The 23,418-nt window shown below is 35.5% G+C and overlaps 1 protein-coding gene across 2 annotated transcripts; it reads right to left on the bottom strand.

Annotated features, from left to right (window-relative positions):
• Positions 1–754: 754 nt before the first annotated feature.
• On the bottom strand, positions 755–22,786 carry LOC113492283 (endocuticle structural glycoprotein ABD-4-like). 2 transcript variants are annotated; one of them, XM_026869724.1, is made up of 4 exons: positions 22,656–22,786; positions 1,970–2,078; positions 1,625–1,731; positions 755–1,143 (listed from the first exon to the last, which is right to left on the bottom strand). In XM_026869724.1, the coding sequence occupies exons 2-4, from the start codon at positions 2,076–2,078 to the stop codon at positions 1,006–1,008; spliced, it is 354 nt and encodes a 117-aa protein (XP_026725525.1). In that variant the 5' UTR covers positions 22,656–22,786; the 3' UTR covers positions 755–1,005. The 2 variants fall into 2 exon arrangements, with proteins under 2 accessions (XP_026725525.1, XP_026725524.1); XM_026869723.1 differs by lacking the exon at positions 22,656–22,786 and adding an exon at positions 21,072–21,134.
• Between the last annotated feature and the right edge of the window lie 632 nt (positions 22,787–23,418).

Here is a 23,418-nt window from a genome sequence, read left to right as displayed (position 1 = left end):
TGGGTGACCATAATGCCATAACGAGTTCTTCATGTTTCGGAAGGCACGTTAAATTGTGAGCTGTGATTTATACATCTCTGACAGTTGTTTCAAGTAGTCAGAAGCTAGAAAGTCTGACAACCAGTCTAACTAAGGGGTATCGTGTTGTCTGTAACTGGGTTGAGGAGGTCAGATAGGTAGTCGCTGCTTGTAAAACACTGGTACTTGGCTGAAACCGGTTGGACTGGAAGCCGACCCCAACATAGTTGGGAAAAGACTACGATGATGATGACGTGTCATAATACAATAGCAACTCATTGAACAGGTCTAGTTTTGAAAATCAGATTGATAAAGCCTTCTTTGTCTATTCTATTTACAACTTGGATATTAACATGTAAAATCTTTAATTCTATGTTATAAAATATAAAAAAATGAAAATAATTATATTAACGTCTTAAAAAATCCAAATTCCTTAGTTCTTATTACTTAACTAATTATTATATATTTACAAATTAAAACTGGCCAAAGTTAATTCATGAATATAAACTAGAAACACTTATACTATAACGATATGTTCTCTTTTTCTCCTTCACCAAGTGACATTTCGACATTACAACAATCGTTTAAAAAAGAAAACACTTGAATTTATGGAAATGACAGTTCAAAGCCAATGCACACACAAAGAGAGGCCTATGCCCAGCAGTGGGATTCAAGGCTGATGATGATGAATATTAAAATCTTAAAAGTCAGTAATTTTCCTCTTTTCTATAAAACAATGACTCCCGCAGTAAGGGACCCAGACTCAGGACAAGCATTCGTGGATCACACAAATGCCTGTCTTACGGGATCAAACCAGCAACCATCATGGTCAATGTGTTTGGCGTGTTGTCGTCAACCACTCGGCTATCCGTATCATTTGTTATTTGAACCGACATTAAACAAAGTGTCTTTCTGGAATTAAAATACTTGTCACTCCCAAAGTGTCATTCTGGAATGGAGAAATGTCACTTGTGTATTTTTGTCACTTTAAACAGTTGTCGGTGGTTTCGTAGCGAGGTAGTCGAGTGCGCGCTGTATGGCAATAGGAATAGGGGGAGGGGTGGGGATGTGAGCGCCCCGGGCCTCGAACCCGTTCTCTCCAGCTGTGTAGAGAACGTTTATCACCTGAGGATGAAGAAACAATAACGTTATTTGAGTGATTTCAATATAGTTTTAGATTTATAATACTTTGTTACACAGGCAAACTGTGCAAATATTTTTGTGGGGCTTAATGTAAAAGTAAATAAGTGTTATAATTTAAACAGATTAATAACTAAATAAAAGATTCGCGGGCTGTTTCTTAAACATTCAAGTCAAGTCAACATGCACAAAGACCCAGACTCAGGACAAGCATTCGTGGATCACACAAACGCTTGTCCTACGGGGATCGAACTAACACGTCGCGCTGACTTCGATGTGGTGACCTCAACCACTCGGCTATCCATGCAATCATCATTGTAAATAGCGGAATTGGGGCCCTGGACTAAGTGACCCACAATGCCTGCAATCAATCTTTTCATATATCCTCACTTCATACCGCAAAAGGGACACAAAACATCACTTCTGCGCAGGTCAAGGTCAGCGCTCAAGATCCGTGTAACTATACCTGTCCATCAGGCGCTGTGTACTGATACTGCCCCTGGACGAACAGGCTCGGCTCCCCGGAGCTACTCGGCTGCAGACCTCCTTTCTGCTCATGAAATATTCCGCCACCTAAAACAAATATAAAGATCATTCATTTTTTATGCGTGGATTTGGTTTGGATTATGGGTGTAATTAGCCCATCTCTAATTTCTCATAAAAACGGGTGCACAGGACGACGCGCCTGTCTCCTTCTTGGCCTGTTAGCTGATTGAGTGACAGGATGCCCTCCTCGCCACCCGCAGGCCTAACTTTACCCATGGAATCCTAGGAGGAACGTGTAAAATTAAGAATTATGGTTATTCTTTACCGGTTTGTAATGCCCATTTGTAAGAGCCATCCTCGTGTGGTCCGTCGAAGTCTTGTCTAATGATCTCATCATCATTCTGGCTTGAAGACAAGGAAAGTGCCGCCAACATCTGTGGAAGAAAAGCAATTTAATCTAAATTATTATAACTTATACTATCTTATTATTTGAATGGTATAGCCGAGTCATTATAATATAGGATAGCCGATATGAATAGTCGAGTGAGTCGTTTCTTTTCAGGGTAGCCACTGTACCCAGCTAGGAAACTTCAGCTCCAGCTAGCTACAAAACGTCATGTTTAAGTGATGACGTCTATCCTATTTGCAGAATAAATTATTTCATTTCATTAAGCTCACCACCCCAAGGAAGGCCCAGTTCTGCTATTTACAATAATTGCATGGATAGCCGAGTGATTGAGGTCACCACGCTAAACCTACTGCGCGACGTGTTAGTTTGATCTCCGTATTACAAGCGTTTATGTGATCCACGAATGCTTGTCCTGAGTCTGGGTGTCTTAGTGCATGTGACTTGATTGTTTGTGTAGCCCCCCGCGATATAAGGAATAAATTATGAAATAGCTATGTACCTGCATTAATATCAAAAAAAAAATATATTCTATTCTATTCTTTATTTTTCTACTGCGGGGATCGAAACCGCGACACGTCTCGCCATATGGCTTTGCAGCGGTGACCTTTATCGACCTACTAGCTGTTGCCCGCGACTTCGTCCGGATGGATGGAAGATAAAGTTATGATTTATACCTGCCCTGTTTTTTCCACATTTTCCATTGTATATTAGCTCCTATTAGTCGCAGCGTGATAGTATATAGCCTAAAACCTTCCTCGATGAATGGTCTATTCAATACAAAAACCTAGTTCCTGAGATTAGCGTGTTCAAACAAACGAACCAACAATCAAACTCTTCAGCTTTATATATTAGTATAGATTTAAATAAAGTCCGTAGTTACGAAAAAAATACAAGAAAGGACCTTTCAAAATACTGTCATTCTTGACAGTTACATAAAAGTAAATTTATTAACACCTCTCCATTGAATTATCGTAAGTATATAAATGGACTTGCCAATTAATTTTGTCAATATAAGAAATGTTTACTTATGTAATTCTTTAAAGCGAATTAAATTTTGTAATAGTAACATTGATTTGTAACTAAATAATTTAGGTTGTTTGTCATTTTGACAGCTGAAGTCAACATGGATTTTTAATAATACTTTAAGCCAAATCAGGTTTGTATATAGCACAATTAATAGATTTTTTTTGAGTAGACTGTCACGCAGGTTACCCAAAAATATTGAATACTTATTTTTCATTGTATCACATCATAAAAAAGTAAGTAAAATTAAAAGAACAAATGATGAAATGTATGGTAGTGGGGGCTAGTGACATCACTTGCTAGTAGAAAGCGTACTGGTAAGTGACGTCACCCGTGAATTTATTTCCCTGTATCCCTTCATTCATTAAATCATTTTTGTCAAATATTATTACTTTGGCACGGTACTTTGATCAATCAGTGACTCAAAATCAAAATAAAAATCAAAAGTTTTTATTTCAAGTAGGCCGTTTTCCAGGCACTTTCAAAACGTTAAGGTGATGGCTCTAGTTGCGCGGTTCCAAAGTGTCACTCTTATGGAGAAGAACCGGCAAGAAAGTCCATAAGTTACTCTTTTTAAAAGTAAATGTGTACAATATAATTTTTACAAATATTATGTTTATGCAAGAACAGCGTAAAATGGTAAAATGATAAAAAAAAAATAATAATAATAATCCAACAATGGAAAAAAGGTAAATTCTACTGGGGTTTACACTGTTGATGCATTTACAAGGCAAAGGCGAAAAAAAAAGCAAAATGGATATTTTACATACATCAAATAATATGTAGTCCTAATTAAATCCTTAACAGGAATGTCAAGGCATGTCAAAACCTTCAGGAATGAAGACTGCAATGAGATGACTACAATCCTTAGTAATATTGTAAATGTGAAAGTGTGGATGTTTGTTACTCAATCACGCAAAAACGGCTGAACGGATTTGGATGAAATTAGGCAAGCATATAGCCATTGACATGGAACAGAACATAGGCTACCTTTTATCCCCATTTTCGGAATAGTTCCCGAGGAAAATTTAAAAGCTATAGGATCACTAAAGGGATGTATTCCCATGGAAACGGGGACCACCGAACGCGTGAAGTCCACGCAGACGGAGTCGCGGGCAACAACTACTTACCTTCTACCGTTATTAAATATTAAGCTTAAAATCGACTTATGAGTATGTAAAAGAAGGTCTACCATCACGTGTTAATATAATATAATCATGGTTGTGAAAGCAGGACAGCGCTATACACAGCGTAGAGATATCTCTTTTCAACACTGTTATATTATTACTTTAAGACGTGATTATAGGCATTTGTCAATAAAATAGTTGACACAACATTCACACATACATTGATGTGCAAACAGTTATGATAAAGCTAATATACGGTGGGCGAATGAATTAATTAACGTTAAAAAATATGTGTAAATAGGTTTACGAGCAAATTAAATCACGATTGTGAACTGCCCCACGGTGGGGCGCCATTACCGAAGCTGTTAATAACACCAGCCGGTAACTGTCCCACTGCAGGCGAGCATTGATCACCACGCTTGTGAGTTGCCCCACAGTGGGGCGCCATTACCGAAGCTGTTAATAACACCAGCCTGTAACTGTCCCACTGCAGGCCTCTCATACAGAGAACGAGCATTGATCACCACGCTTCGAACCCACAACCTCGCATATGATTCATGCAACCACTCCTTCATTCCATGATAATTCCCATGGTCAATGCTAAACTGAGTCAAATTGCGTAAAAAAGATTTTTCGTTGTATTTATGATAATCAGGAAAATTTAAAATTTAAATTCGTTTGTAGTACATAGTAAAACGCCGATATTTACGCTTATTATATTATAAACTAGCTGTTGCCCGCGACTTCGTTCCCGTGGGTAGAAGAAGATATAAGTTATGATTTATACCCGTCCTGTTTTTTTTTCACATTTTCCATTGTATCTTCGCCCCTATTAGTCGCAGCGTGATGGTTTATAGCCTAAAGCCTTCCTCGATTAATGGTCTATTCAACACAAAAAGAAATTTTCAATTTGGACCAGTAGTTTCTGAGATTAGCGCATTCAAACAAACAAACAAACGAACTCTTCAGCTTTATATATTAGTATAGAGTATAGAAGTATAGATAAAGTGCTTCACACACAGCAGCTATATTGTAAAGATGTATATTACAGCACGATACATCTAATTACATCTTTCCATAGAAATCGTCTGGAGACCACACACGACATCTATAATGTATATTTTTACATCTTCGAATCTTAAAGTACAGAGCGATACGAAAACATACATTTACTAGCTGTTGTCCGCGACTTCGTCCGCGTGGTTAGAAGATATAAGTTATAATTTATACCTGCCTTCTATCTATCTATCTGCCTTCTATCTATCTTGTAGGATTCAGTCAGCGTTTGCAATGTAAGCGCAAAAAATGTGTTTTTTTACGACCTCACATTAGAAACCTCAAAAATTGTAGCCTATGTGTTATTCTGATGTATAAGCTATATTGTGGTAAAGTTTCATTCAAATCCATTCAGTAGTTTTTACGTGAAAGAGTAACAAACATCCATACATCCATACTTACAAACTTTCGCCTTTGTAATAGTAGTAGGATATTTCGATACATCTTAATACATCTCAATTCATTTCCGTATATTTCTCTTCGAAAAGGATGTTCAAAAATATAGAAAAGATACATGAAATTGCCTGTTGTGTGTGTGACACATTAACATTATTACACTATACATCTCGGGATGTAATGTACATTAATATACATTATAGATGTTGTATGTGAAGACCTTATAGTTCTTTTTGGTTTCGTTGTATGTTTTTATGTAAGACTAGCAGTTAAATCGAATATGATCCCACGGGGACATGAAATCCTATGTGTTAATCCTGGTTATAAACTATCTGTGTACCCAAGTTTCGTCTAAATCCGTTCAGTGGTTTTCGCGTGAAAGAGGAACAAACATACATACATACAAACTTTCACGTTTATCATGTTAGTAGGATTAATTTCATTTGACTGGTCTGTTGGTCTAGTGGTAAGTGGCCCTGACTATACCGGAGGTAGTGGGTTCGATTCCCACCCAGGACAAAAATGTTAATGTGATGAGCACGATCATTTGCTCTGTGACTAGGTGTAATTGAAATCTATTATAATATGTATTTATTTAAAAAGTACAAACTGATAAACATACTTATAGTATGTTTACAAAAATTCATTACATTCGGTTCAGTACTTTTGGCGTAAAAGCGAGACAAACAGAATTATTTTCGCATTTATAACATTAGTATGGATTAATTAATCATGAGTTAAAATAGTGATGATAGTAATATTAGTGTTATCTTGCTGCCATAACCATTAATAAAAATAGATAGGCACGGAACCCTTTGTGGCTGAGGCCGACTCGAACTTGACCGTTTTCTTTGATGTTATAAGATCATCTACGACTATTTAACAAATCCCAACAGATAATGATTTTATAACAAAATAATTTAAATTTACATAAGACATTAGTTTTTATGACTCAGCGGCCGTAAAGTGTGAAACAGGGAATTTAAAATATTTACTAATAAAGCTTTTAAACATTGCATATGTTTGTTACCATATTAGGCTAAATTACTAAACCGTTATTTAGATTTATTACTATGACTAAACCATTTTGAAACAAACTTTTGCTGTGGGATTGTGAACGTAGGCAGTTCATTTTTGGAAGTCATTATATTATTGTTATACTTTATTAATTTTATTAACAGGACCTATGGTGTAGTTGTAGTGGCCCTGATTGCTATACCGGAGGTCGTGAGATCGATTTCCAACACCAATTGTTATGCGTTGGAGTTAGGTAGGTATTTGAGCTATGTCTAATAGTTTTTTTGCGACTTGGAGTTCGATAGGTATGTGAGCTATGTCTAACTGCTTTGGCTAGGGCCAGGGCAGAACTTTTTTACATTTAAAGAATCTAGATTAGCACATAGAACAGTTTTTATCTAGATTTTATGTTCCCGTGGGATGATTTTCAATTTGTAACGGGCCGGGCGTAGCAACTGGCAATTGTTGGTAAAAAATAATTTATTTTGACATTTCATACCAACTCCAATTTATTCTGTCCAAAGAAACGATGGATGGATTGTGTGAAAGACGATATGGCTGTAAAGAGTGTTTCTTGTGAGATGACGGCCGATAGGAAGGTATGGAAGAAGAGGACATGTTGCGCCGACCCCAAATAAAATAATTGGGATAAGGGCAGGGGAATGATGATACCAACTCCAATTTGATTTATCCGTATTGAGATAATTTATTATTTTATAATCTGTTGCCAATTAGTCAACACAAAAACTGTCAGATTGGTCATTAAAACAGTAACAATTAATTAAAAATAAAACGTTTTATGAAAGAGTTATGATTGATTTACATATTTTAATGAATTAATTTACGATATACTTAGATTTAAATATTTTTTGTATATATATATATTTTTACATAGTACTTATTTCCTCATTTTAAATATAGTTTTCTTATATAGATGTTTTTGTTTCGGATGGGAAATTATCAAATGACACCTCTCGCTTTGGGTTGAGCGGAAGGGAGTGTCAGACCTCTACTGACTAAAACCCACCCATGTTTCTTTTGACCTTTGTGTTCCGGTGTTATAAAACCCACTATGCGCGACGTGTCGCAGGTTCGATCCCCGTGGACGTCATTTCTATGAAAAGTCCAATAAACTATTTTTACAATTTTAAATACAAGAGAGTTATAGGCATATTTATCGGGGTAGCCCGACTAGTTTCGGATCCAACCGGAGTCCTTAATCATGAGCAGACGCGGCGGGATCGCGAGTCGTACGGTTACATCATTTAATAATGAATCGGTCTCACGATAGTTATTATAAAAAATAGAGTTATAGGCAATTACACAAAATCCGAATACTGCTTTGAATAGTTGAGTTAAATATTTAAAATCAAACTGGTTTATCTTTCTATCTAAGTACCTACCTTTCAGAGACTACAATCTTTGTCAAACTCCAAACAAATTCCAAGATGGATGTTAAACATACAAAATATTTGACATTTGACGTTGAAATAGCTAACAAGCAATAGATAACTCAAAATAATTTATCGTTTTCATCAAAAAGGGCAACAGTTGCCATTCACGATTCAAAACAATGTAATTATATATGTACCATTGTTTTGTCAGCGTATCCAAACGTGACATTTTGGCGGGATAGCTGACGTTTCATCTGTCAACTTTTAAAATGGCGGTTGTGAACGTAATTTGAAGTGTAAAATTCATGTATTCTTTATTGAAATTTGCAGCGAACGTTGTTGGCAAGCGAGATTGTTTTTCATTAAAATTATACGATTTCGGTCGGGTACGAAACTACTTGGGCAATCCCGATAAATACGTGGGGGTAACCGATGCATCATTTAATAATATCTACCTACTAGCTGAACCAGCAAACGTAGTTGTATCGTATCACGCTATGTTTTAAATATAGGGGCAGAGCAGTAATGAAAAATATTACAAAAAAAAAATACATTTAAAAAATCAAAAACACACGTTTTTCACTGTGTCTCCATTCAAATTGTATCAAAATCGGTCCAGCCGCTTTTATTGTCGTAAATTGAATTATCATCGGGTTTGAAGCTACCCTGAAAATTTCAGCCTGCTAGCTTATCGGGAAGTGCCTCAAAATTGTTTTGCAAAAATCCAACCGGAACGACAAACAAACAAGAAAGTGAGTGTACAAAAAAACGTGGGAAGAAGATATGAAGATGCGTGGACTCTAAATCTAATGATCCGATTGATAAAAACCTGACTTATATCTTCATGGCCGCGCGAATGAAGTCGCGTCAACAGCTAGTATAATCTATACTAATATATAAAGCTGAAGAGTTTCTTTGTTTGTTTGAACGCGCTAATCATAGGAACTACTGGTCCAAATTGAAAAAATATTTTTGTGTTGAATAGACCGTTCATCGAGGAAGGTTATAGGATATATATCATCACGCTGCGACTAATAGGAGCGAAGATACAATGGAAAATGTGTAAGAAATAGGGCAGGTATAAATCATAACTTATATCTTCTAACCACGTGGACGAAGTCGCGGGCAACAGCTAGTAATATAATATAATAGGTAAAAACAGTAAACCAATGAAATTAAATAACATCGTGATTAAATAACAAGATAATCTATAAAACAAACTTGTTTCTGAAATAATATTCATGTAATTAGAAGCAAAATTTTATAGCCCATAAACGAATAGAAATTTTAACGTCGAAACTGTCTTGCCTAGGTACTTCCACGGATACCAGAGTGGAATTGTAAACCAAACCCACGTAACGTGTCGCGGGTTCGATCCCCGCGCAGGGCAAGCATTACTGTGCACCAGTTTTAGAATTAAGCCTTATCTTAAAGAGAGATATTTATAATATTTTACACATCGCCATCTAGATTTTAAACTAAACAAAGCTTGTATTATGAGTACTAGACAACTGATAAACATACTTATATATTTATAAATACACACCTGATAGAGATAAATTTCACCCAGGCATAGAAAACATAATCAAACTCATCACACAACCATTTGCCTTGGGTGGGAATTGAACCGACCACCCGGCATAACAGTCAGGGCCACTAACCACTACGGCCGTTGGCAATCTCATTTTACTTATTAATAAATACTTAATTAACCAAAGACGTTATAAAATTAAAATGATTAATCATCATGCATCATTATAGTATAGTTCTGATCTCATTGAATTTTGAGTCTTCAAATATTTCAGTATTATGATTGGCTAAGGTCACCTATCTTCCGTGGTTTAGATGACCTTAGTTTATAATTATTTAACGAATTGTAATCAAAGTTAAGTTTTACAAAACCTTAACAATTGCTTCATAGATAGAATATTAAAGTTTCGTGCACTTGCGATTCAGATTCGCGAAATTAACAGTTCCATTCAAATAGTCTAAAATCATCATCATCCTAGCCTTTTCCCAACTATGTTGGGGTCGGCTCCAGTCTAACCGGTTTCAGCTAAGTACCAGTGTTTTACAAGGAGCGACTGCCTATCTGACCTCCTCAACCCAGTTACCTGGGCAACACGATACCCCTTGGTTAGCAGACTTTTTTCAGCTTCTGACTATCTGTAACGACTGTCAAAGATGTAGGAATAACAAGGCTAGGCCAATGATGAACTATCGTGAGACTGATTCATTATTAAATGATGTACTTAACGGATTACTTACGCGTTTTTAACAGGGATGCCCGACTAGTTTCCCGATCCCGCCGCGTGACTAAACCGTTACATCATTTAATAACGATTGCGATTCCTAACTACGCGAGAAGCACTTATGAAAGTCAGTCATCATTTAGATTTTAGACTATCTGAGTTTCGAGGTCAAGTTACTTACGTAGTGCACTTAGTGTAAGGGTATGTAGTAACGTAGATAATATAACAAATTTTATTTAATCAAACGAAAAATCCACTCATGTAGAAAAAAACAGTTATAGAAAAATAACTTCAACTTTTTCTTTAGTTAAACTTACACACAACGCCATCTAGTGTCAAACTAAGCAAAGCTTGTATTATGAGAAATAAGATTAACCTATTCTATTTACTTAATACAAATAAAAGTTCGAAACTATTCATAAGATAAGACAGCACGGATAGCCGAGTGGTTGAGGTCACCACGCCAAACCAACTGCGCGACGTGTCAGTTCGATCCCCGTAGGACAAGCATTTGTGTGATCCACGAATGGTTGTTCTGAGTCTGGGTGTCTTGTGCTTGTGATTTGTATGTTTGTAAAAACCCCCGCGACACAAGGATTAAATTTCTTACTGAGGGAGTCGTTTTTTATAAAAAAAAAGAAAAGAAAATATAATAATAAATAATAATAAATCATTTATTTGCTGAGAAAGTAGGTACATGGAAAATGGTATACAAGATAAGTTTACGTTCAGCTACAATCTACCTTAAATTAGGCATGCAAATATTTACATTATTTGTGTGTAACACACAGCTATTTTATAGAATTTAATTTTAAGTAAATAAAATTCCTAACTTATAAATCAAAAAACAAACTTAGTATAAAAAACTTACTTCTAACTTACTATAATTAAAAAACTTAACTATAACATAAATTACATTAAAATGTAGGATCGGCTAGGAAGTCGTCGATCGAATAATAACATTTTTCAAGTAGTAAAAGTATCAATTTCTTTTTAAATTTCTGGAAGGGGGCGTCTCTAATCTCTGGAGGTATTTTGTTATATCTTTTTTAAATTCTCGTGTCACGTTGTACTAAATTGAAAATCCTCCGATACGGCACGACCCATTTCTTACAGTATAATTTTGTGTGCGTATTGGACTATAGGGCCTGAGAATGGGACAACATCTATTATTTAATACCCATAAAAATATTTTTTTCTTCATTCTTATAAGGGGGTTTCCAGCTCCATGGCAAAACAACATTTGCTGGGACAACTAGTAATATTGTGTAATAAACTAAAATTGATGCCAATGATGTGAGAAAACAAAAAGTATTTATTTAAAACTTAGCACAATTCATCAGGTGTGCACACAACCTAAGTTTATAATCAAGTTTTTGTCTAATTCCGTAAAATATGATTATTTTGCAAGAATCACTTATTTCTATAACTTAACGATTATTGAGTAAAGTGCCACTTAAGTACTGTCGGTGACAAAAGTGGGTTAACACAAATAAATTTATTATACGCTAATGTTTCTCAGTGACATATAGGAATTGGTGTTTTGTATGTTTTAACTGTAATCTACTTCATTTTTTTTAGTTATTTAAATAAAGGTTAACAATCTTGACGTGCCTCTTCGTCTAGAAACTCAGTTAAAAATAAAACGCCACTAAAAACAAATGTTAAACAACAATAAAGGTTACCAAATGAAATACCACTGAAATATATCAGTCGTTTATTTATTTAATATGTGTTAATCTTTATCCGTTTAAGTTGTTCAGATGAAGGCAAAAATATGTGTCTAATATTAATTAATTACTAGATGACCCAGCAAACGTTGTTTTGCCTAATAAATTATTTCTAGTTGTATGTATTTTTTAATGCCACATTATAAAAAAATAAAATAAAAAATTTCGTCCGAAAAATATATATTTTTTTTAGTGTGAGCAACCCTTAACACTTAGGGGTAAGAGAAATAGATGTTGTTCTATTCTCAGGCCTACCCAATATGTATACAAAATTTCATAAAAATCGCTCGAACCGTTTCAGAGGAGTACGGTAACTAACATCGTGACACGGGAATTTTATATATTAGAAGAAGAAGAATCTAACTGAGGGACTAAGTCGATTCTTACTTTTTATCCCCAGTCATTATCCCTATTGTTCAAGCAAGGGTGTGTTGCGTCACGTCAGAGGTCTACGGGCGGTTTAAACTCTGAGACCAGGTTGTACATCAACCATACGATAAGAAGAATAAAATAAAACAGTGACACATTGAATTTATCCGCATTAAGTTGTTTTTTAAAGCTTATTGAAGGATAGAACTTCTGTTTCTAACTGTACAAATTGATTGCCAACTTATTTGGAAAATTAAATGTTTTACTTGAGTGTTTTGTACACAAAGTTTATTCTGCTTACTTAAAACGATCAAGTAAATTGATTTGTCTGTATTTATAAGGAAGTTTCTATAAATGGTGTCGCGGGGGTTTCACCAGTGCCGGCGTAAGGGCCACTGACAGCCCGGGCGAAAATATTGTGGCGCCCACTTGAGGGAAGCAATATCAAGCGTTAGTTTTTTGCTGATCCCTAGTGAAATTATATTAAGAATTTCATCTTTCCTTTAGCGTTACGTTTGGCGGTGGAAGTATTCCACCTCTAGCGCAGAGCACAGTTCTGAGGGTTTGCGTCAAGAGAGGCAAGAGACTCCAACTTCAGACCTTGGCGCCCTCCAGAATTTGTCGCCCTGGGCCAACGCCCCCTCTCGCACCCCCCTAACGCCGGCACTGGGTTCGTGAAACATTCAAGTCACATGCACAAATTAAATGTTAATGTCAACTGTTTAATAAATAAATATATAAATAAATGACACCCAGACTCTGAACAAGCATTCGTGGATTACAAAAATGCTCATTCTAGATGGGAAAGACGTATGTTTTTTGTGCTGGCAAAAGATTGTTTTCTAGTAAATGATAATATGTTTAAAATTATTGGGATAGTAACACAAAGCCCTTATTTGAAAGTTGAACCTTCTTCGAAGTCGTACACAAAAGTGTCTAAAACACCATTGTGCCCTGCATTAAACATGGCGCATTGACAATCTTATGTATATCATGTAACCATGGATTTGCATGTAACATTATAATAGAGTAGAAAACTTCAAATTTGACGGGCCTGTTCGTCTAGTGGTTAGCGATCCTGACTGCTATACCGGAGGTCGTGGGTTCGATTCCCGCCCAGGACAACTGTTGTGTGATGAGCATAACCATTTTTTCTGGTGTCTTGGTGTAATTTATCTATACTATGTATGTATTTAGAAATATATAACTAAGTTTATCAGTTGTCTGGTTACCATAACACAAGCTCTGTTTAGCTTGGGATCAGATAACCGTGTGTGAGTTGTCCCAGGATATATTATATTTTATTATAATATAATATATCCTTTTCGACAAGTGACGTAACTTTGACTTGTCAGTTCAATACATTTGAGTATTTAAACTTTTCGATAGAATTCCTCTTTGCGAGAAACTAGACAAAATTACCGGATTTTGTGACGATTTCTAATCGTTTAATTAAATTATTTACATATTTTGCATAACAATAGAAAAATGAACAGAAAAAATATGTTTTAATAATATAATAGATACTTATCTACTTATACCAAACCCGATTACGAAATACAATTAAAATTCATAAGATAATACATATTTAATTTATATAAATATCGTATTCTTTCTCAAGGCAAAGACAATAAAAATATTAGCACAGATAAAAAAGGAATAATCTATGCAAATTGACTATAAAAACATGGCGAAATTTTTAAGTGTCTTGCTGACCCTACCCACAACTTTAGGGAATATTTTTTAGGTTAATATGGTCTGTGAAACATCACAAATAACGTGGCTTTCTATTGTTAAAAGAATTTCCAAAATGAGTTCAATAGATAATGAGACACAACGTCATAAACTCACAAATATCATCATCATCGGCCTAGCCTTTTCCCAACTATGTTGGTGTCGGCTTCCAGTCTAACCGGATGCAGCTAAGTACCAGTGTTTTACAAGGAGCGACTGCCTATCTGACCTCCTCAACCCGGTTACACAGTTACCTGGGCAACACGATACCCCTTAGACTGGTTGTCAGACTATCTAGATTCTGACTACTTGTAACGACTGTCAAAGATGTATGAATAACAATCGGCACTCACAATGTAACGTGAGATTTATAGTAAAACTAGCTGACCCAGCAAACGTTGTTTTGCCGAATATTTTTTTTTCTGGTTGTATGTATTTTTAATGCCACATTATAAAAAACAAAAACAAAAAAAAATCGTTAAAAAAAAATATTTTTTTAGTGTGTGCAACCCTTAACACTTAGGGATATGTAAAATAGATGTTGTTCTATTCTCAGACCTACTGTATACGCATATAAAATTTGGTAAAAATCGGTTAAGCCGTTTCGGAGGAGTACGGCAACTAACATCGTGACACGGGAATTTTATATATTAGAAGAGATTAAATCTAAGATAAAAATTATAATTCAAACAAAAACTTTAAATAACTTCTAGAATAAGTGAAACACTATAAAACTTCTAAAATATATACTTAAAGAACTTTTTTATTTCTAATGTTAAAATGTTGTTGCAATTAATAAACGTCGTCTGCTTTCAACAAAAATAAAAAAGTTTTGATAAATAATACTTTGAAATGAAACTACTTTTACGGATTTTATCGCGGTTTAATTTTAGATTTTAGTTCCCGACGTTTCGAAACCTTTGCAGGTATCATGGTCATGTCTGCCCGTGATAAAATCCGTAAAAGTAGTTTCATTTCAATGTCTAACATTCGCGTAAACCTAAGAAACCACTAAATAATACTTTATAAATTAAACTAGCTGTTGCCCGCGACTTCGTCCACGTGGTTAGAATTTTCCCTGTTTTTTCCACATTTTCCATTGGATCTTTGCTCCTATTAGTCGCAGCATGGTATATAGCCTGAAACCTTCCTCGATGAATGCTCTATTCAATACAAAAAGAATTTTTCAATTTGAACCAGTAGTTCCTGAGATTAGCGCGTTCAAACAAATAATCAAACAAACAAACTCTTCAGCTTTATATATTAGTATAGATAATATAAGAAATAGGTATTTGACTAGCTTGTTAGTCTAGTGGCTAGTAACCCTGACTGCTATATCAGAGGTCGTGGGTTCGATTCCTACCCTGCATGAATGACATCAACCATGTGGCTATAGTGCAGTTAAAATTGGTCGTGTTAACTATGTATGTCTCTGCAGTGATGAATAAATAAATAAATGCGGACAACATCACATACATTGTTCTGAACCCAAAGTAAGTTGCTAAAGTACTTGTGTTATGGAATTCAGATACAATGAAGGTACCACAAACACCCAGACCCGAGACAATGTAGAAATGTGACTTTTTACATTGACCCGACCGGGGATCGAACCCGGGACCTCAGAGCTGGCGACACCTTGAAACCGGTGCGTACGCCACTCGACCACGGAGGTCGTCAACCTGAATAGATGTTTCGTACATTTTAATACAAAAACTACTTAATATTTTATGACAAAACAAGCTGTTTTCGCGGGCCCGAACGTTACAAATAGAAAATGATCCCACGGGAACATAAAGTCGGGATAAAAACTATCCTATATGTTAATCCCGGTTATAAACTATCTGTGTACCAAGTTTCGTCTCAATCCGTTCAGTGGTTATTGCGTGAAAGAGAAACAAATATTCATACATCGATACATTTTTTTGCGTTTTTAATATTGGTAAGGTAAGTGGACTTTATTACAGACATAGTCCACTCTTTTTAATTTTACCCGATAACTACATAAAAATGTGTAGGTATTACACGGGTAAAACCGCAAGACATGATGTAGTTATGAATTATTACTTATATTTAATTTTGAATTCAACATCCTTCGCATAATTTTCTAATTTGTAAAAATAATTGAGGCTATTATTTGGATTCCGTGCGACGAACAGAGAAACAGAACATTTATAAAGACACTTTTTGTCACTCAAGATCATTTAAAACGTGTTATTAAAATGTACGTAATTTTTTTTGAAGTTATGAGAAAATTAAAACTCCAAGTTTACGCCGTTAGAGTCAGAGAATGTGGCAAAATCCATTATTTTGCTGAAAAACAAGAGAAAAAATAATAAAAATGAATAAAGATGTAAATTGAGAAGGAGTATAGATAAACAACATAATAGGTTTACAAAAAAAAACAAAAATATACGTTTTTAAATGTACCTAACTGCATTAAAATTTTATCAAAATCGGCCCAGCCGTTGTTATAGTTGTAAATTGCATTGACATCGGGTTTGAAGCTGCCCTGAAAGTTTCAGCCTGCTATCTTATCGGGAAGTGCCTCAAAATTGAGTTGCAAAAAAAATCCAACCGGAACGACAAACAAACAAACAAGAAATGTGTTAGAAAAAAAATTCGGAAAAATGGAGATTCTGCAACGATTGGTACAGTTATAAATGTTACGGGAGTCCAATTCCATTTTGCAAATTAGGTATCTATTTCTATAGCTTTTACGGAACCCTCAGTATATTCCCTGACTCGCATTTTCCCAGTTTTTTTACAAGAACCAACGATGTATTCTGCCAGTTTTCAATGTAAAATCGATAACTAAGATATTTTAGTGTTTGGCAACACTTGGAAACTAATTATTATTCCTGATTCGTTGCCCCCTGACCTCCAATATATTTAGCGTAATAATATCAAGTTTGTCTAGATTTCTATGATATTTAACCTGTGTAGAAGTAGTCATAGAAAAATAAAAGTTTTAGGTTTCACACAGCTTTTTTAAGCGTAAACAATGAATATTACTAATATTATAAACGCGAAAGTTTGTAAGTATGGACGGGTGTTTGTTAAACTTTAACGCAAAAATTACTGAACAGATTTGGACGAAATTTGGTAGACAGATAGTTTATAACTTGGATTAACACATAGGATGGATTTTAAACCGATGTTATGTTTCCGTGGCTTCGTGCGAGTGGTTGTGAACTTAAAATCCAAATATAAAATCTTATACATATTTAATTAGCTGAAATGAAATTCAGCGGGTCACGTCAGCCGCATGGACAGTGATCATTGGGCCAAAGTCACCACACTATGGGAGACAGCGGATGGCGTCGCCGTGGGCGGCCTGGGGAGCGGCGGCGAGAAGATCTCAATGCTTACCACTGTGGCCCAGGATAGAGAATCGTGGAAGGATTTGGGGGTGGCTTTTGCCTTGGTCTTGCAGGTAAAGAAAAAAATCGAACCGGCCTGAGCTGCTTAAACTATTACTAACTCTTAACTGGTAATAATATGGATAACCTTAAAACCATTTTATACAAATTGCAATCAAACACATTATGATTTTAACGCCAATCAATATACATAATAATGGCTTACGTAAACATCAAATATTTGAGATCAGAGTCTCAATGATTTATGAATAATAAGCGGATTTTATTAATAACACCAGCCCATGGTTGTCACCACGCTTGTGAGCTGCCCCACGGTGGGGCGCCATTACCGAAGCTGTTAATAACACCAGCCTGTAACTGTCCCACTGCAGGCCTCTCATACAGAGAACGAGCATTGATCACCACGCTTGTGAGCTGCCCCACGGTGGGGCGCCATTACCGAAGCTGTTAATAACACCAGCCTATAACTGTCCCACTGCAGGCCTCTAATACAGAGACAGATTCTTTTCTATTGCCTAATTTGTCTAATTTTAAAATCTATCTATAAAATTTAACCTTTAACATTCACTTTTTGTAACAATTGGGTGTGTCCGGTCGCCAGCAAAAGTTAAAATAAATAAATTATTGCAAAAAGTCTACCTCTTAATAATCCGTGGCGCAATTCGAATAACAGGTGATACCTATAAAGAAAAACCCGTTAATTACGAGTCGGACTCGTGACACGGAGGATTCCGTACAAATAGGCTGAAGGCTATTCCGCTGCTGAATACATATTAGCAAAGAAATATTGCTCACCCATCAAATGTTTGACTCAGTGCCGACGTAAGGGCCACTGACATCCCGGGCGAAAATATTGTGGCGCCCACTTGAGAGAAGCAATATCAAGTGTTAGTTTTTTGCTGATCCCAAGTAAAATGATATTAAGAATTTCATCTTTCCTTAGCGTTACGTTTGGCGGTGGGAGTATTCCACCTCTAGCGTAGAGGGTTTGCGCCAGGAGGCAAGAGACTCCAACTTCAGACCTTGGCGCCCCCAGAATTTGTCGCCCTGGGACATCGCCCCATCACGCCCCCCCCCTAACGCCGGCACTGGTTTGACTGGTAGATACGTATGCTTAACGTCGAACTTTATTTTTATTATTTGTTATCTGAGATTCACTAGGGTCAAACGGATAGACAACGTAGCCTTAGTACCTAATATGGTTCAGATTTTACGGAACTCTCAAACATGAATGTACCAATTTCTTTGTTTTTGTAATAATAGGTATTGTTTATACAAGACTAGTTTTTCGCCCCCGGCTTCGCTCGCGTCAAGGTCGGTCATATCGCGTTTCCAAGAGAACTCTTCAAAAGTCCGGGATAAAAACTATCCTATGTTCTTTCTCAAGATCAACTCTATCTCTGTACCAAATTTTATTAAAATCAGTTCAGTTGTTTAGACGTGGAAGCGTAACAGACAGACAGAGTTACTTTCGCATTTATAATATTAGTAGGGATGTCAATAAAACCGGTTGAAAAATCAGAAAAGGATTACAAATCTACAAGATCGAGATGCCCATAACGAAACTACTTAAAAAAAAGACCGCATTGAAATCGGTTCACCCATTTAAACTCTATGGTGCTACAAACACAGTACACTAGAAACTTGTCTTTATGCTTGGAGACTCAAATCCCTAATTAATTAAACTCAAACACTTAACTTAGAGTATTAATTAAGTGTTAAACATGTATTTATACGTTACAACATCATGAGGAATCTCCATCATTAATTATGGAAATAACTTCACCAGGATCTAAGTGCTGGCTCAAACTGAAAATCAAAAGTCATTTACTCAAATTAGGCTACTAGGTAGCACTTTTTGAAGGTCAGATTACATTGGACAGCACCCAGTTTCACCCACCCTTCACCGCTTCCTAAGTGCTTTTGCTGTGAGAGAAGAAACAGAGCAACAAACTTCCTAGCAGCACGCTGTCTTTCCGTTTAGATAGGATAAAGATATCATTAATCATTATCATCATCGCCTGTGAAGAAATATGTTAGGGTCAACTTCAAGTCTAACCCGATGCAACTAAGAACTAAGTACCAGTGTTTTACAAGGAGCGACTGTCTATCTGACCTCCTCAACCCAGTTACAGACAACACCATATCCCTTAGTTACACTGGTTGTCAGACTTTCTAGCTTCTGCCTACCTGTCAAAGATGACGTGTATATTACAACCGGGACCCACAATTTAACGTGCCTTCTGAAAATCGAAAGAACTCGATTATAAGATAAGATTAATAAGATTCAAGATTAATAATCACAGACAACCAAAATAAATACTATACCAATTTGTATAAATTATAAAATCTATATTAATCCGCGTGATAAATTAAAAATCCGCGTGGTTAGTAAGAGCCTAGGAGGGACTATTATTATGGATGTAATCTGGATACATCCAGATTACATCCATATCCAGATTACATCCATAATAATAGTCCCTCCAGTCTCTCAAGTCTTTCAAATTGAATCAAGCTACACACGGTGTTTAAATTTGATTGAAATCGGGAAAGCGGGATTCCACCGCGGAAAAACAACGTGACACGTAGATAATTTATATAACCCTCTTTTCCTGTTAGTAAAAGTAGCCTCCGTTCTCAGGTTTTAGTCTATCTGTGTACTAGAATTCATAACAATCGGTTCAGTAGTTTTGGCGTAAAAGCGAAACAGACGGGGTACATTTATAATATTACTATGGATAACTATTTATGTATTGACTAGCTGTCCCGGCAAACTACGTACCGCCTGACAGTCGATGATCACAGTGGAGACAAAACATTAAGGGCGGACAACCCTTATCACTTAAGGTTATGAAAAATAGATAGTAGCCGATTCTCAAACCTATTGAATACGCAAACAAAATTTGGTAAAAATCGGTAAAGCCCTTTTGCAGGAATACGGTAACTAACATCGTGACACGGGAATTTTATATATTAGATTTAAAATAGGTATTTAACGGACAAAATACTGAGTTAGCTAGATCAATGATTTGACAATGGTCGCGCCGTAAGTACGTGACCGATTTGCGTAAGTGTAAACATTGTCAACAATAGCCAGAAGATGTAAATGTTTTGTGTTATATAAAATGTCAACGCATGAAATATAACCTAAAAATATTTGGAGTCTATTAAATGGTAAGAAAATGTACATTTCAGTATTTAAATTTAAAAAGTAAAATGTTGGCAAATTATTAAAAAAAAACATTATTTATGTATGACTAGTGACTGTGTCTCATTATTGAAATAAGGAAAGATAAAAAAAATGAAAATTATAAGTATAAAAATAAATATGTGTTTAAAAATCGCAGTTATAGCAGATATCTAATTAATAGGTAGATATTATTACAATCGTCGGTGCTATTAAATAATAACTACAGTAATGTGGATCTGCAATAAATAAAGACAAAACGGGTGTATTCGAATTTACCGTTGCATATTATTACACATAGAAAATTGTATTAACCATAAAATAAAAAAGTATTATAAAAACAATACACTTACCATTAAAACAGCCGAAAGGAGATGCATTTTAAAAATCACAAAATAACAACTGAAAACTGAACTTAAAATTTTCAAAATAAATTATTCACAAATAACTCAAATTTATAAAAAAAATATGTTTAACAAAAACAAAAATATCTGTCAACAAAAATTCCCGCTAAAAATGTTGACAGATTTATTTTTTAAACAGACGCGCTACCGCTTCGTACAGACAACTGACAAATAGTGATACAGCCAGTGTCCTAAGATATGAACTATGACCTTAAACGTTACCGCTCTATTCCATGCTATAGAAAGGGAAACTTACATAATTTAAAAGCTTAAGATTACTCGATAACTTACCTATTTTTAAAATCGATTTATGTAATCGATTAATCGTTTGAACTATCGAACTGTCAAGTTTAAGATTAAAATTTTATAAGAGTAACGAGGTTTTATTGCGATATTGGCAAGTGATGAAACACTTTACTTGGCTTAAGTATAAGTTGAATGTTATTTTTAATCTCATTTGGGACGAAGAGGCATTGGATGCAATCTGACCCTCAAAACTTATCAAATTGTGGAAGAAATGTAGCCGGATAGACTGAAAGTATTGTATAAATTAAGCCGCTGAAATCTATACTTACGCTTAAACTGAAAATATAGTTTGTATGTTTGTTTTAAGGCGCTAATCTCAGAACCACCGTATAATTTGTAAATTCTTCCTTTTTTAGATATCCCATATATATTATCATCACGCTTTAATTAATACGAGCAGAGTAGTAATGAAATATTACAAAAACAGAAAGAAATTTACTCTTAAACTACTAATCCGATATCAACCAAATGGACGAAATCGCGTGCTACAGCTAGTAATTTATAGCAGCCAGGTGATGATCCCTACTAATATTATAAATGCGAAAGTAACTCTGTCTGTCACGCTTTCACGTCTAAACCACTGAACTGATGTTAATGAAGTTTTTTCCCGGACTTTTGAAGAGTTCTCTTGGAAACGCGATATAACCGACATCGACGCGGGCGCAAAGCTAGTATTAAATAAAAAATTTGGAAGTTAAAGAGTCTAAATTATACTACAAATAATTTACAGATATATTTTTTCTGACAAAAGAAAAAATACTTACTAATCCAATATTATTTGTTAATTTTCCTGACAGATATTAAAAACAATTACGAAACACCATATTGACAAAATGACATTGGCCGCATTCAATTAGGTTAGCATGTCATTATTATAAGTAAAAAACAACACAAATTGCTTATGGGATGTGTTTTTGCCGCCATGATCGTGAACCCAAGATTAATTTAATTGCTAATGTAATTTATATAAATCGTGGTGGTCTAGTGGTTTGAAGGGCGGTTGTTTGAGTCAAATGAATAAAAAGTTCATAGAATTCAAAATACGTAAAAAAAGGAATCATATGTCATAGGTAAGTAGTGCAAAAGATTTTAATATACAAATCTCAATTGAATACACTAATTGAATATACTCAATTGAATATAAAACTCAACACCCCAACTAAAGGCTGTGTTTCTACTAGAGATGTGCGAGGATGTGTTTGTAAAGAATCAATAGAATTCATTTACCTTGCCGCGGTCAGCACAGCTCTGGTGGTAACGGCTCAGCGGACATCATACATATACTTGTATATTACTAAATACATACATAGTATAGATAAATTACACCCAGACACAGAACAAATGATCGTGCTTATCACACAAACATTTGTCGTGGGCCCCGATTCTGCTATTTTACAATGGCGGATGAATGAATGGCAATTGGATTAAATTTGAAATTATTCCTATTCTCTTAAGCATTTTGCCAACACAATAATTGTAAGTTAATTGGTCTGACCTTGACTGTACCGTCCCATACTGAATTTACAATTATTGCGTAGAAAAATGCTTAAGAAAATACGAAAATTGTCATTTTGGCCAAGTTTCATACATTCATCGGCCGTTGTAAATAGCAGAATTGGGGCCCTGGATGGGATTCGAACCCATAACCTCCGATATAGCAGTCAGGGTCACTAACCACTAGACCAACAGTCCATTGTTGCGTAAATTATGTAACCCACTTATAACGTACACAGAACGTGTGAAAATCATTGACATGTGTTATATTACATCGCTTCATTAGTGTGTTTTGCACTTTTATAATGTGTAAATACTAGCTCCGCCTTGCGATATACATACTTTTCTTTCATATTTAAACAACAACTCCTGCAATAAGGAAATTTTATTCTCGGATCGCGGGGGGTTTCACAAACATTCAAGTCACATGCACAAAGACACCCAGACTCAGAACAAGCATACGTGGATCACACAAATGCTTGTCCTGCGGGGATCC

This window comes from Trichoplusia ni, chromosome 3, assembly GCF_003590095.1.
Source record: "Trichoplusia ni isolate ovarian cell line Hi5 chromosome 3, tn1, whole genome shotgun sequence".
NCBI lineage: Eukaryota > Metazoa > Arthropoda > Insecta > Lepidoptera > Noctuidae > Trichoplusia > Trichoplusia ni.
This window is presented reverse-complemented; position numbering and strand designations above follow the sequence as displayed.

Bases quoted from the DNA above. Each gene is read 5' to 3' on its own strand.
- LOC113492283 (XM_026869723.1), bottom strand. From the start codon at position 21,098: ATGCATCTCCTTTCGGCTGTTTTAATG. The intron at 2,079-21,071 runs GTAAGTGTATTG...TTTCTTCCACAG, and splicing joins TCCTTTCGGCTGTTTTAATG to ATGTTGGCGGCACTTTCCTT. The intron at 1,144-1,624 runs GTATAGTTACAC...CTTCATCCTCAG, and splicing joins ACACAGCGCCTGATGGACAG to GTGATAAACGTTCTCTACAC.